Here is a 16,133-nt window from a genome sequence, read left to right as displayed (position 1 = left end):
AGATTAAGAGATTTTACAAAAACATTCCGGGACATTAACCGTCAGCTCTTCGGACGAAGAGGTTAGTTTTATCCCACATCCACTGAAGCATTCACATTTTGCCCGAATTATTAAGAATATGCACTGCAATACTGTGAAAGTACATAGCATATAAATACAGTTGTATATTTTAGTGATTACGTCTAGCCCCCATACAAATTAAAACTTTGTGACTTGACACGTTGTGCTTTCACTATAATCAGTTTTGCGGGACCTGGGGCGTCCTTGAAGGAACAAGTTCCGTAAACCCAACACAACACAGATAACCAACATATGTACGATTACCAACATATGACAGGAGAATCGCAGGGTCTTTAGGATTACGTCGATGTTTTGTGTTTTCGAATCACCTTGTACGTTAACATATAGAACTGAAAAGACTTGTAAGTCTATAATGAGGACTCAGAAACGGAAGAAGATAACAGTGGGTGTGTTTAATTAACAACGATAAAAATCATATTTATTTTAAAATGCACTATGCAGTACAATCACAAATGCTTAACAAATCTTTAAAGTGTCATTTTCCCCTTCTACTAACTGCGTTGTATTACAACAACCTTTTTAAAATGTGTATTTCTTGCTACAAGTAAGTATGCTCATACATTTGTAGATGACAATCTATAACGTGCATTCACGAATCCATGTTATTTACTTGCAGAACTAGCACTCCTGGCAGAAGTACAGCTGTGAGTACTGGGCGTGAGTCGTACTTCGGTAGCTCAGATGGTAGAACACTTGCCCGCGAAAGGCAAAGGTCCCGAGTTCGGGTCTCGGTCGGGCACACAGTTTTAATCTGCCAGGAAGTTTCAAATAATCCATAGTTTATCAATGGTTGAGTAACACTATTGAAGACTGATAGATGCGGATATTACAGAACACTACGGAGCCATCATTATTTTAAAATACTAAAACGAATTAGCTACAGAATGTCAGAACAATCAGTAGAAGCGACCTGGTAGGATATCATTTTAGTTTCCTGGGAAATACAGGAACAGTGGAGGACATACTGACCTTACAACTGTCTTAGAAGTTGAGGAAATGCTGAACCTACCATTATCTTAGAAGTTAAAGAAAGTTTTACTATCTGAACAGCAGAATAGCTGACGACCCCAAAACTAAAGAGAATAACAAACGTATGCTTACAATAAAAAGAAAGCTTTCCTGGAAAAGGGAAATACAAGGTGAACCAGAACTCCACCGACAAACTTTTAGAGGTAGTAGTGTGTATCAAAACAAAAAAAGTTTAGTAAACTTGGGCTCTAAAATGCATACCTTAAGAACCATGAGCAGTTCATCTTCGCTACTGGAAGACACGGCTCTTCTACTGAAAGCTCTTTGCCTTCCATATTTTGAGAGGTGAAGTTATGGAGCAAAACAAGGAAAAAAGTCCAGTAAACCTGGGCGCTAAAATGCATACCTCGAAAGCTACTGTGAAAGACATTTCTTCCATTGAATAAGTGCTCATAGCTCTTAAGGTATGCCTTTTAGAGCCAATGTTATCTGAACCATTTTTCCTTGTGTTGGTCCATACTTCCTCCTCCCAAAATATGGAAAGTAAAGATCTTGCAGTAATAGAGATATATCACAGTAGTGCTGACGAACAAGTGCGCTAAGCATTTTAGAGCACATGTGTACTAGATTTTTTCTTTGTTTTCGTCTGTGCTACTAACTCTGAAAATTCTGGTTCATCCTGTATGTCAACATCAGATATAAATTTAAGCGCTTTGAGATATTTTCTCAGAGAAAAAAAAATCTCATTTGCTTGGAGTTATGAGAGAGGCGTTGCGCATCGCCGAAGGGTTTCATGTTAAAATACCAAGAGCGTACGTTCCAGGAAGAGTCGGGCAATAAAAAAATGGTTCAAATGGCTCTGAGCACTATGGGACTCAACTGCTGTGGTCATCAATCCCCTAGAATATATCCGCAATATATTGCGGATTCTCAAATACGCCTGAGAAATGACTACAACGAGAAAATCCGAGACATTAGAGCTCATGCGGACTTTTATTACAGGTCCCTTGTTCCCACGCGTCCTTCGTGAACTGAACTGGGAATGGGGGCGCGGGAAAGCGAGGAAGTGGTATCTGAAATTTGGAAATTTGTGGTAAGGACTAGAGGACCAAACTGCTGAGGTCAACGGTCCCAGACGGCCGGTGTGGCCGAGCGGTTCTAGGCGCTACGGTCTGGAACCGAGCGACCGCTACGGTCGCAGGTTCGAATCCTGCCTCGGGCATGGATGTGTGTGATGCCCTTAGGTTAGTTAGTTTTAAGTAGTTCTAAGTTCTAGGGGACTGATGACCTCAGATGTAAGTCCCATAGTGTTCAGAGCCATTTGAACCATTTCACCAGTCCCGACCAAACTGCCGAGGTCATTGGTCCCAGGTCTTACACATTAATTAATTTAACTTAACATAACTTATCCTAAAGACAACACACACACACTCATGCCCGAGGGAGGACTCGAACCTCCGAAAGAGGGAGCCACGCGAACGCCTTAGACCGCGCGGCTACCCCACGCGGCGAAGTGGTATCTGAAACACATAATGTGGATTGCGGTGTGTACATATAGTTGTGGTGTATGCTTATATGGAAGTGAGAGATGAACTATAAACAATATATAAGACAAGTTCTCAAAATGTATTACAGGTGAGTGTTGAATATTAATGAGGAGGAACTGTTTTAATGTAGGGAAAATCGTTATTAATTTGACTAAAAGAATGGATATATCAATAGGGACACTTGATGAGCATTCGGAAAAAGTCAAATTGGTAACTTAGACTAATGTGGAAGGTGGAAACTACAAAGAGAGACCAAGGATTGAATACATAGGTACAAACTGGTGTAGGGCGCAATAGCCAATACATCTAGTAGCCATATACATCTACAGGGTGTTACAAAAAGGTACGGCCAAACTTTCAGGAAACATTCCTCACACACAAAGAAAGAAAATACGTTATGTGGACACGTGTCGGGAAACGCTTACTTTCCATTTTAGAGCTCATTTTATTACTTTTCTTTAAATCACATTAATCATGTAATGGAAACACACAGCAACAGAACGCACCAGCGTGACTTCAAACTCTTTGTTACAGGAAATGTTCAAAATATCCTCCGTTAGCGAGGATACATGCATCCACCCTCCGTCGCACGGAATCCCTGATGCGCTGATGCAGCCCTGGAGAATGGCGTATTGTATCACAGCCGTCCACAATACGAGCACGAAGAGTCTCTACATTTGGTACCGGGGTTGCGTGGACAAGAACTTTCAAATGCCCCCATAAATGAAAGTCAAGAGGGTTGAGGTCAGGAGAGCGTGGAGGCCATGGAATTGGTCCGCCTCTACCAATCCATTGGTCACCGAATCTGTTGTTGAGAAGCGTACGAACACTTCGACTGAAATGTGCAGGAGCTCCATCGTGCATGAACCACATGTTGTGTCGTACTTGTAAAGGTACCTGTTCTAGCAGCACAGAAATATGATAACGGGCTCCATTGAGCGTAGGTGGAAGAACATGGGGCCCAATCAAGACATGACCAACAATGCCTGCCCAAACGTTCACAGAAAATCTGTGAATGCACAGTTGCGTGCGGATTCTCGTCAGCCCACACATGTTAATTGTGAAAATTTACAATTTGATCACGTTGGATTGAAGCCTCATCCGTAAAGAGTACATTTGCACTGAAATGAGGATTGACACATTGTTGGATGAACGATTCGCAGAAGTGTACCCGTGGAGGCCAATGAGCTGCTGATAGTGCCTGCACACCCTGTACGTGGTACGGAAACAACTGGTTCTCCCGTAGCACTCTCCATGCAGTGACGTGATCTATGTTACCTTGTACAGCAGCAACTTCTCTGACGCTGACAGGGTTATCGTCAACTGCACGAAGAATTGCCTCGTCCATTGCAGGTGTCGTCTTCGTTCTAGGTCTTCCCCAGTCGCGAGTCATAGGCTGGAATGTTCCGTGCTCCCTAAGACGCCGATCAGTTGCTTCGAACGTCTTCCTGTCGGGACACCTTCGTTCTGGAAATCTGTCTCGATACAAACGTATCGCGCCACGACTATTGCCCCGTGCTAATCCATACATCAAATGGGCATCTGCCAACTCCGCATTTGTAAAAATTGCACTGACTGCAAAACCACGTTCGTGATGAACTCTAACCTGTTGATGCTACGTACTGATGTGCTTGATGCTAGTACTGTAGAGCAATGAGTCGCATGTCAACACAAGCACCGAAGGAAACATTACCTTCCTTCAATTGGGCCAACTGACGGTGAAACGAGGAAGTACAGTACTTACTGACAAAACTAAAATGAGCTTTAACATGGAAATCAAGCGTTTCCGGACACATGTCCACGTAACATCTTTTCTTTATTTGTGTGTGAGGAATGTTTCCTGAAAGTTTTGCCGTACCTTTTTGTAACACCCTGTATATTCCGCAAGCTACCTTACGGTGTGTGGCGGAGGATGCTTTTGATACTACGTACTATCTGATTCCCTTTTCCTGTTCCATGGCGCTTGTAAAGAACATTTGTCACTTAACCTCCATATTAGCTCTAATTTCTCGAATTTTCTCTTTTTGGTTATTTCACCAGACGTATATGGGAGGAAGCAATATATTGCTCCTGTTGGAACGTCCTGTCTTGCAATTTCAGTAATGAACATCGTGATGCACAACGCTTCTCCTATAGCCTCATCAGCTGGAATTTATTGAGCATCTCTGTTAACACTCTTTCGCCGACTAAACGATCCCGTGGCGAAACGCGCCGCTCTTTGCTGGGTGCTGTCTATCTCTTCTATTAGTCCTACATGGTAAGAGTCGCAGACTGATGAGTAATACTGAAGACTCGGTCGGACAACTGTTTTGCAAGCCACTTCTTTGTTGGGTGTATATTTCCTTAAGAATCTTCCTATGAATCTCACCCTGGCATCTGCTTGTCCTGCAGATCTCCTGGGATTTTTCACCAGTCGTGTAATTCTACAGTAGTGGATTTCTTCGTCTATAGATGGAAAGACTTGACCTAAGATGGAAAGAGCTGCTACATCACACCAGCCTTCCAAATGACACTAACAACAACCACACACTCAACTACAGACAACAACATGGCCTACTTCAGAGTTACGTTTGTCTACTATGGATGTTGCATGACTGTCCTTTGCCACAGGCTGGTAGCCGCTGCCTCGGAGCCTCGCGAAGCCAGACCGCGCTTCTTGGCAGCCAAGCGATATTCAGAGGAGACGCCCTGGTGATCTGAACCCGACTGAACCACCACCTGCGACATCATGGCGCTCGACTTCGTCGCTGGCTGCCTCGGCGGTAAGTACTTGGCTGCTCTCGCGCTTGTAGACCCTTCAAGATATAAGTAAATATTATTACACCATCGAGACAATAACATACGAGAGTAAGTGAATAAGTATCTACACTTTTGTTCTAACCACATTTAGGTTGGTATTAGCGATTAGTCCGCTCCCTAGTCATTATACGGCAGCCTTATCGTCGCTTGGGGCAGGATTTAACAGTGTCATATCACTTCGATTTGCGATCCTGCGAAGTAAACGTAACTGCAACACTCACCGCTTGCAACAGTGAAGAATAGCGTTCCGTAATCAGTTTTTTTGTGTTGTGAATGTTTACCAGGAGATGAAGTCCATAAAAATCTTTCAGCCCAATACAGTGACAATGCGCTACCTCGGCGAAGTGTTTATCAGCAGATTGAACAGTTCATAATCTGTCCGCAGCTAGTGGACTGTCGTGGTAATAAAAGGGAAATTTTTCTGAAGCAAATCAATGCTGTAGGCGAAATATGGGGACCCCAACACTTCTCAGCTCCAACAAAAAAAGGAATTCAACACTCAGTCGTCACAGCTTTACTGGGAAGCATAAGGGCCAACTGGAACATCGCCTGGGAATCAGCGCAACAGTGAACAGTCAACAGTGATATGCTTTGCAATATGTTGAAACCTACAATTTGAAACAAACGTCAAGGACTGCTGTCAAGCAGTGTTCTTTCTTTGTGTGACAATGTGCGTCCACGTATCGCCGCCCCCATACTGCTCATATTATTCAGATAACGCATCAAGGTGTTGGAGCGTCTTATACACAGTCCTGATCTCGCCCTCTTTAATTTGCATTTGACTGGTCCACTCAAAGTGGTTGAAGAGGCCATCGAAAGGATTCTGATAAAGAATTGAAGGTAACTGTGCGTTTGTGCCCTCTCACTCAACCGAATTTTCTTTTTCTAGTAGTAGTGGAAACCTTGTTCAACGATGGACCAAGCACATTGAAAACCACGGTAACTATGTTGAGAAATGAGATCGCTTGGAGTTTTACACTCTTGTTGCAACAAACCGAAAAAAAGATGTTATACAGATACTTTTTGATTTGTTCTTGTATCCAAAACAGACTGAGAATAAAGTCAAATATAGATAAATTAGACACATATTGTAAACTTTTATCTCCACATCACGTGTATCCAGACCTGCACAACCTTGAGGCATGTAGTTGGCATGAACATCATCCTTTGAGCAGGGTGGTGAGCAGAGAAGGCAGTGAAGCACGTGACTTCTGATATGACATCGCAGTCCTTGATATACAGACCATATTAAATCATAGTTAAAACTCGAGCTTTCGAAGATTAACACTATCTACTTCATCAGGAGATTATATGCCACGAGCTTGTCATCGGTTGGGAGATGTCACTTGGAATTCTAAATTCTATTGAGGTGACGTCACCTGGAGGGCGGGATTAGATTGGGCAAATTCAGGAAACTGATATTGTGGCGATATGCCCATCGTCCCCCATTGGGTCGTGACTGAGGGACGGCAAGGGAACAGAGACACCCCCTAGTGCTAAATATAGATTTTTGGTTATATTTCTTTGAAGACACTGTCTCAAGAGCTCGTCACCAAGAAACACTGACAAGGACACCACATGGCAATACTGTATTCGTATTTTTTTGTGTTTACGGTACATGACGTTCAAAACTCAATTATCAATCAAAAATCGTTAGATCTATCTCAAACATTATCGAGGAAATTGGCTTTATAGTTTCCTGGGCGTCTTTAATAACCCAAAGCAAGGGCCTTTTTTATATGGCTGTGAGAATCTGAGGTAGAATACTCTCTTGCCATGTGGGCGATCTGGTTACATTCTTGGCTCTAGTAAGGTTTTAAACAAAGGTGCATGTTTCACAAGCAATTATGTGAATTGTGAAACACAAAGATGAAGAAAATAAGTTGTAAGCATTTTAAAATTTAAACATTTTTATTAAACATATTTTACAATAATATTTTATGAAAGACGTTCATTTTTCATTTAAAATGACAGATATTTGTTAATTAGTATATATTTGATGAATTTTATATTTAAAAGATATATGTATCCGAATCTAACGAAAAGCATAACGCTCGAAACGAGACTCGAACCAGCGTTCCATCAATTGACAGTCCAGTGCGCTACTGATTTTTTCCATATTTACGTATACTACGCTTCACAGAAATGCTGGTAGAACACTTATCTCTGTTTTAAAAATTCCATCCGCCAGGCATCGAACCAGCACCCACACGTGGTAGGCAAGCATCCGCCCACAGAATCTCGCTGCCTGCCGAAAAGTCGGTCTAATTTCACGATATTAAAGATGCTCGGAAAATTTCAAAGTCGATTTTCTTGGGAATTCTTGTGAGTAGCATCGCAATTAAATAGAAGACTGACATATGTGTTCTGAACAGCAAGCACCACAAATAGTAAAAAAATACAAAAAATTGATTGTTCTCTGATATCCTTGTCGGATTGCAACTTCCGCCTCCGTTGGAATTGTTACTGCATATGCGAATTTCTATCGCTTCTTTTATTAACGAATCCAAGTAGGTCAATGCGTGAGAGAGGGCCTTCACTTTCTCAAAGTTTATCTTGTGCTCTACCATAAGGCTATGGTGTGCTGTTGTAACCTCCCCACAAAATAAAATAATATGAATAATGCTCTCATTTAGCCTAACTACCCAACAGTGAGAATATAATACAATGTGACAAACCTATAACTTTTCAATAATTGACAGTCAATTTAACCTGGTAAATTTTGGACGTCAGCAATGCTGCGTCATGGCCCTGATACATCATTCTGAATAAACTGAAAAATCTTACCTTAATTAGATCGCCGGATAACGCGTATATATCTGCCCCTATAAGAAATTTCCTGGCGCAGCTAAGTGCAATGCTGGCCGATAGATTTGTCTTATAAAAAAAAAAGGAAAGAACTGACTTTTCCTTTCAATAATCGGGATTGCCAAGGATTGGAGAAATTAGTGAATTCTTTAAATTGAGATAAATGTCAAAAGTTACTTTTTATGAGAAAGATTATTATTAATAGATTTTTTAAAAACATTTACATGGGACTTCATGTAACAATACCACATATGCGCGAGTCTGCTTTTACCTTATCCTACAACGCTCAGTTTCCGCCATCGCTGCACAGGACCGGCCCAGCCAACACGATACACCAGACACGACAGCTTGCTAGCAACTACTTCTACTGCCACACAGTTCCTACTGCAGTCAATACTGCTCTTTGGTCTCAGATTCTCTTCTAGCTTACATATCGCAGGCTGCGCGTGAGCAATACATCGAAATTACATCAGCTCGGGTGCGCTAGCAACAAATTCTTTAATTATGGACCTCTTACATAACCCTCCACTGGGGGGAAAAAATTTGGCAGCGATGGTGAGTCAATTGGACTTGCCATGAGCAACAAATTTTTCTATAATCTATTTAGTTTACTAAGGCTACAATCACAGAGTATATACATCATTGATAAGTGCAGAACATATTAAGAAATTAAATAAAGTGCACACGCACTGAGTACAAAACATATTCAGAAATTACAAAGTATATACGCAATGAGTACAAAATATATTAACAAATGACATAGTGCACACGCGCTGTATACGTGTTTAGCATTTTTACATGAACTGATCACATTAACAAATGAAATAAAGTGCCCACGCACTGTATACGTATCATTTTACAAGAATTTAAATGCACTGTATAAGTTTTTACAATTTTTTTTTACATGAACTGAAGACATTAAGAAATTAAAGTGCACACGCAGTGCATAAGTCTCTACCGTTTTACAAAAATTTAAACGCACTGTATAAGTCTTCACCATTTTATAAAAACTAGGAAAGGAATGGGAAGGATTGCATCATGGTTGTAGCACAGTAGGTTGCACGTAGCTGCACTGAAAGTCCATATCTTTCTGCAGAAGCACAACACCAAGTGAGACAATCTGAAGTTCTCTTCCCTGAAGTATTTATCAGTGTAGCCAAGACACTGAAATGTTGTATTAATATTCAATGTTATCATTTTGGTAGTACATTAGGTACACCAATCAGTGGGACCATAATAACATCTCCATCGTTGGAGGTTGTGGTACAGCTTGATATGTCAACACCATGTTCTTGTAGAATCCATACTCTTACAGCAACTTAGAATTAGTGCAAAAACCAATATAACGCTCCATGATCATGAGGATGGACAGGATAAACGGATATTGCAGTAATTAGGTCAGAAGGTGAAGGACACATTAAGTCTTATGCTAGTCATAATAGAATTACACTAATGTATCAACCGATCTGAATAATTGGCTAGTTACAAAGTATTCATATAGTGACATCTCGTGGAAATCGGGTTTTCTGCCGGATATCAGCGTCTTCCAAACACGATATTTCGACGTCATTACTTGAGGTCTTCATCAGGTGTTAACCGGGAAGCAGGATACCAGCTAAGCACTGCATGGAACCCGGCATTTGAACTGCTGAAGCAATTCCGGAGAAAATATGTTTCCAACACCAACAACGAGCCTCAGACATCCGCACACTGCGGGCATGAACCAAGAAGGGAACACCAGGAAGCCTCAGCCGCAATCGGAGACGGCCAGAGCGGGCGCGGACGGAATAGAGAACACCTAGAAAGGCAGGATAGCGCGACCAGCGGGCGCGGACCGACTAGGGAACGGCAAACAGAACACCAGCCACCGGGCAGGCATAAATATGCGACCCGGTCCAGCAAGCAGCCAGTCTCAGGGAACACCTGATGAAGACGTCAAGTAATGACGTCGAAATATCGTGTTTGGAAGACGCTGATATCCGGCAGAAAACCCGATTTCCACGAGATGTCATCAAATCGCCGGGAAAGTCTAAGAAATTATTCATATAGTGTTACAAAACATTATTCAGTGTTATTCACAAGTCATCATTTAAAACAGGAACTATTGAATGTAGCATCAAGCTACTGGTGTTTATATATGACATCATGTAAGTGACGTAAGACATTGGAACTATTACTCAAGTCGGTAGTCCAATAATAAATAGACATAATGGAATCAATACACAGAAAAATTTGCATTATCTTTAGGACTAAAAATATATATTAAACTGATAGCATTATTTAGTTGTATACTGGTAATAGTTGGGACCTTTTTTTTTGCTAGCAATGCATTGCACTGGGATCGATAATTAATTGCTGGGGCATGAAAATATTTGCTTTTGAATTATTGCTGGAAATAAGGATTATTAACGTCATTCGTCATGAGTCAGCTGTAGCAAGGTTATGAAATAAGTACAGTATATGTGATCACATTCATAAATGATAGACACAACTGGGTAAAAAAATGTAAGTACTAGAACAGGTTTAATAACTACTTATAGCATATTATGTCACGAAAAGCTTCTCCTGGAAAAAATACAAAATGGATTATTGAGCTGAAAGAAGAAATGCATATTATGCTGAAAAATAGTGAACTTAGAGTTAACAGGTAATGAAACGTGTACTTAATATGTATGTACTCTAGCTGTCTTTCCCAAAACATTCAGTCATTATACTATGCGACATAAGACATACTGTCAAAAGGAACTGCAACAAATACTTAAATAACTAACAGTAAATATTATCATCTGCAAAGAAAAACTTCATGATTCATATTACCATAACTTCATCACTACTATCATCACCTGCAAAGAAAAACTTCATTATTCGTATTAGCATATTCTTCATATAACTATTCATCATCATTTATTATCATCTGCAAAAAATAGACACTTCATTATCATTCATTACTTCATATAGTATAGAGTTTCTTACTTCTAGCATATTTCATCACTAAAATTAAAATCTGTAGTTCTGTCTGACGGTCTGCATTAATTGCCTTGTATTCTGAAAGAAAAATAATTAGTCAAGACTGCTATCATACGATGTGTACAGTATATTCTGGTTAATGCTTGTAAATTCTTATCCACTTACTCTTCATGACAAGATATTGCATTTTCTTTCCTTCATTCTGATGGTAAATTTCCCATTTCATAGTAAACCTCTGTGGTTGTTTAATTCATTTCTTTTACACGGTATTGCTTTCTGAAAAAATGATGAATATGGATTAATATCTTGCAATTAATTCATATACCCATTAAATAAAAACTTGTTTCTAGTAATATAATTAAGCATACAGCGTAGCATGACAGAAAACATATTAGGTCAAAAACAGACAGTTTTCAAGTGCAAAAAATGTACACACAGTATCATAATGTAGTAGCAAAAAAATGTAGAGTAGTCAAGATGTTGAGATATCATAATGCAAAATGTCAATGTGAACTGGTGTTTGTTACATCGTAAACATTTCAAAGTGTATACAGACAAAAATTCTACTTTCGATAGGAAAATAATCATACATACACAAAAAATAGAAAATGTGCATGGTCTGATGTATAACGACAAGAAAAGCGACCTGTAACCTTACCGTGCCGGGCACTTGCCAGGAAAAAATATAATCATCAGTAAATAGTCACATAAATATAATTGCGTGAGTGATCATATAAATATCAGGAAACGGCGGTAAGTGTGATAAAACGTAAAGTATGTTCATTCAATAAAGGGTTTAATATTGGAAATATGGTGATTGCCCTTGATTTTTCTAGTTCTCAAAGTTTCAACATGTACCACATTGGGATGAGGAATGCTGCGAATTCTGTATGGACCTGCGTATGGAAGTTCAAATTTACTGCATCTACTCTTTCCTCTGTTGGATAAATAATGCGTGCGTACTAATATCTTCTGTGCAATGTGGAAGGCACGGCGTGTACAAACCTGTTTGTGCTGTCGTCTCCGGCGCTCTGCGGCACGTTTGATGTTGTTGAGCGCAATGTCAATTATTTCATGGTGACGTAGTCGACGGGATGTAGGAAAAGATACTAATTCTTTAATTTTGTTAGGTGGTTTAACATTTTTCAATATAACAGTCGGAGATAGCATAGTAGATTCATTTGATATGGAGTTAATTACATCCTGGAATGAGAGTATGTGTGTATCCCAATCAATATATCTTATGGCAGTACATTCTACACAGTTTACCAATTTCTTTCATCAGTCGTTCACAAGGGTTCGAAGAAGCGTGATACTTGAATATATAGATCGGATAAATGTTTCTAGCTCGTAACATACGTGTCCATATCGCAGATCGAAATTGTGGTCCATTGTCGGAAATTACTTTCAATACATGCCCTACATGAAATAAAAATGTTTTACAAACGCATTCGAAATATATTTGGTTGGTTGGTTGATTTGTGGGATTAGAGGGACCAGACTACTATGGTCATCAGTCCCTTGTTCCATAAAAACTAAAACCACCCGAAGAGAATAAAAAACGAACAACAGGAAAGACAGCAGACGAAACAGGACATGAAATACTCTGACAGAGACCAGACAAAAATTAAAACACACAGTGTGATGGTGGTTGGCCGACCTTAGAGAAAAAGAGGAAAAGCCAACCACCAAGAACACTTTAAATACTCAGTTTAAAATCAGAGGCTAAAAGCCACAATCAACAATAAAAAACAAACACTCAGATTAAAGGATAAAATCCCCCTGCCCGAATAAAACGCAAAGCCAAGTCCATCATGGCAGAGTCATCTGATAAAAGAGCAGAGAGCGTGTCAGGCATTGCAAAAGTCTGCCTGAGCACGGTTAAAAGGGCGCACTCCGACAGAATATGGACCACCGTCAAGGACGCCCCACAACGACAAAGAGGGGGATCCTCACGACACAGTAAATAACTGTGCGTGAGTCGGGTGTGGCCAATGCGGAGTCGACAAAGGACGACTGAGTCCCTGCGGTTGGCTCGCATGGATGACCGCCACACAGTCGTTGTGTCCTTGACGGCACGGAGTTTGTTAGGGGTGGTCAGACCGCGCCATTCAGCATCCCAAAACGAGAGAACTTTACGGCGTAAGACTGCCCGCAAATCAGCCGCCAGGAGGCCAATCTCCAGAGATGGCGCACTGGTGGTCTCTCTTTCGCCAGGCGGTCAACAGTTTCATTGCCGGGTATACCAACATGGCCTGGGGTCCAAACAAAGACCACAGACCTGCCGCTACGGGCGAGAGTATGCAGGGACTCCTGGATCGCCATCACCAGAAGAGAACGAGGGAAACACTAGTCGAGAGCACGTAAACCGCTCAGGGAATCGCTATAGATAACGAAGGACTCACCTGAGCAGGAGCGGATATACTCTAGGGCACGAGGGATGGCGACCAGCTCAGCAGTAAACACTGCTGGCACCAGTGGCAAGGCGTATCCCGCTGTGGAGGATTGGGTCCAGCACCCGCAACGCAGATGCGGGTGCTGAGCCATAAGCCAGACTCCCGTAGTCCAAACGGGACTGGATTAACGCCTGGTAAAGCCGTAGGAGAGTAGATCGGTCGGCGCCCCACCTGGTGTGGCTCAGGCATCGCATAGCATTTAGATGCCGCCAACACGCCTGTTTAAACTGCCGAATATGAGGCAGCCAAGTCAACCGGGCATCAAAAACCATCCCCCAAAAACCTATGGGATTCCACCACTTTAAGAAGCTCACGGTCAATATAAAGCAGCGGCTCCGGGTGAACAGTGCGTCGCCGGCAGAAATGCATAACGCAGGTCTTGGCTGCGGAAAACTGAAAACCATGCGCTACAGCCCAAGACTGCGCCTTGCGGATTGCGCCCTGTAGCCGACGTTCAGCAGCTGCAATGCCAATAGAGCTGTAGTAAAGGCAGAAGTCGTCAGCATACAGGGAAGCGGAGACAGTATTTCCCACGGCCGCAGCGAGCCCGTTAATAGCTATTAAAAACAGACACACACTGAGAACAGAACCCTGTGGCACACGTTCTCCTGGACTTGGGAGGAACTATATGAGGCCGCGACGTGCACGCGGAAGGTACGATACGACAGAAAATTGCGGATATAGATCGGCAGAGGGCCCCGAAGACCCCATCCATGAAGCGTAGAAAGGATGTGATGACGCCATGTCGTATCATACGCCTTCCGCATGTCGAAAAAGACAGAAACCAGATGCTGACGGCGGGCAAAGGCAGTACGGATGGCCGACTCCAGGCTCACCAGATTGTCGGTGGCGGAGCGGCCTTTACGGAACCCACCCTGAGACGGAGCCAGAAGGCCTCGAGACTCCAGTACCCAATTCAAGCGCCGGCTCACCATCCGTTCAAGCAACTTGCAAAGAACGTTGGTGAGGGTAATGGGACGGTAGCTGTCCACCTCCAAAGGGTTCTTCCCTGGTTTCAGAATGGGGACAACAAGACTTTCCCGCCATTGCGACGGAAACTCACCCTCGACCCAAATGCGGTTGTAAAGATCGAGGAGGCGTCGCCGGCAGTCCACTGAAAGGTGTTTCAGCATCAGAGTGGATGCTATCTGGGCCAGGAGCGGTATCAGGACAAGCGGCGAGTGCACTTCGAAATTCCCACTCACTGAATGGAACATTGTACAATTCAGGATGGTGAGTGCGAAAAGAAAGACTCCGACGATCTATCCGCTCCTTAATGAAGCGGAAGCCCAAGGGGTAGTTGGCAGAAGCGGAAGTCATAGCAAAGTGTTCTGCCAAGCGGTTTGCAATGACGTCGGAGTCAGTACAAACTGCTCCATTCAGTGAGAGCGCAGGGACACTGACAGGGGTCCGATAGCCATAGAGGCGACGAATCTTGGCCCAGACCTGCGATGGAGTGACATGGAGGCCAATGGTGGACACATACCGCACCAAGCACTCCTGCTTGCGTTGGCGGATAATGCAGCGGGCACGCGCACGCAGCCGTTTGAAGGCGATAAGGTGGTCGATTGAGGGATGTCGCTTGTGACGCTGGAGCGCCCGCCGGCGAGCTTTAATCGCTTCAGCGATCTCAGGCGACCACCAAGGCAGAGTCCGCCGCCGAAGGGACCCAGAAGAACGCGGAATGGGATAGCCCATCTGCTAGGGCGCCCAGAAGACTGACGCTGTGTCAGTGACCGAAAGATCGGAAAGTAGTCACTACCACACAGGTCGTCATGCATTCTCCATTGGACAGACGGTAAGAGGCTAGGGCTACAGATGGAAAGGTCAATGGCGGAGTATGTGCCATGCGCCACACTGAAGTGTGTGAAGGCACCATCATTTAAGATCGAGAGATCGAAATGCTCAACGATGGCGCCTCGACCTGTTGCCACTGACCCACCCCACAGATGGTTATGGGCGTTAAAGTCGCCCAGTAACAGGAAAGGTGGAGGCAATTGAGCTATCAGAGCAGCCAGGACATGCTGCGCGACATCACCATCCGGTGGAAGGTAAAGACTGCAGACGGTAACAGCCTGTGGCGTCCACACCCGAACAGCGACAGCCTCTAAAGGTGTGTAGAGAGGTACAGACTCGCTGTGAAGAGAGTTCAGGACATAGATGCAGACGCCACCAGACACCCTTTCATAAGCTGCCCAGTTCTTATAATAACCCCGATAGCCACGGAGGGCGGGGGTTCGCATTGCCGGAAACCAAGTTTCCTGCAGAGCAATGCAGAGGAAAGGGTGAAGGCTGATAAGTTGGCGGAGCTCAGCTAGATGGTGGAAGAAACCGCTGCAGTTCCACTGGAGGATGGTGTTGTCCATGGCTGAGAAACGCTTGACGGGACTGGGAAGGGAGATTACGCCGCTGTGTCACCTGCTGCCTCCGATTTAGCACCTGTGATAGTGCTTTCCAAGGCGTCTGATGGACCGGCGAGATCGAGTTCCTCAGCGGACGCCAGAAT

At 43.1% G+C, this 16,133-nt stretch overlaps 1 protein-coding gene across 1 annotated transcript in view; it reads left to right on the top strand.

The window, feature by feature from the left end:
- The window catches only part of LOC126277969 (mitochondrial basic amino acids transporter-like), a 241,652-nt gene that overhangs the window by 56,218 nt on the left and 169,301 nt on the right, over nucleotides 1–16,133 (top strand). The window contains exon 2 of the mRNA XM_049977622.1: nucleotides 5,208–5,359. Within this exon, the coding sequence (XP_049833579.1) occupies nucleotides 5,326–5,359 (34 nt within the window). The 5' untranslated portion in view covers nucleotides 5,208–5,325. The remainder of the gene's footprint in view (nucleotides 1–5,207; nucleotides 5,360–16,133) is intronic.

Source organism: Schistocerca gregaria, chromosome 6 (assembly GCF_023897955.1).
Source record: "Schistocerca gregaria isolate iqSchGreg1 chromosome 6, iqSchGreg1.2, whole genome shotgun sequence".
Lineage (NCBI taxonomy): Eukaryota > Metazoa > Arthropoda > Insecta > Orthoptera > Acrididae > Schistocerca > Schistocerca gregaria.
The sequence above is the reverse complement of the archived record's forward strand: the minus strand, read 5'-3'. Positions and strand labels throughout refer to the sequence as shown.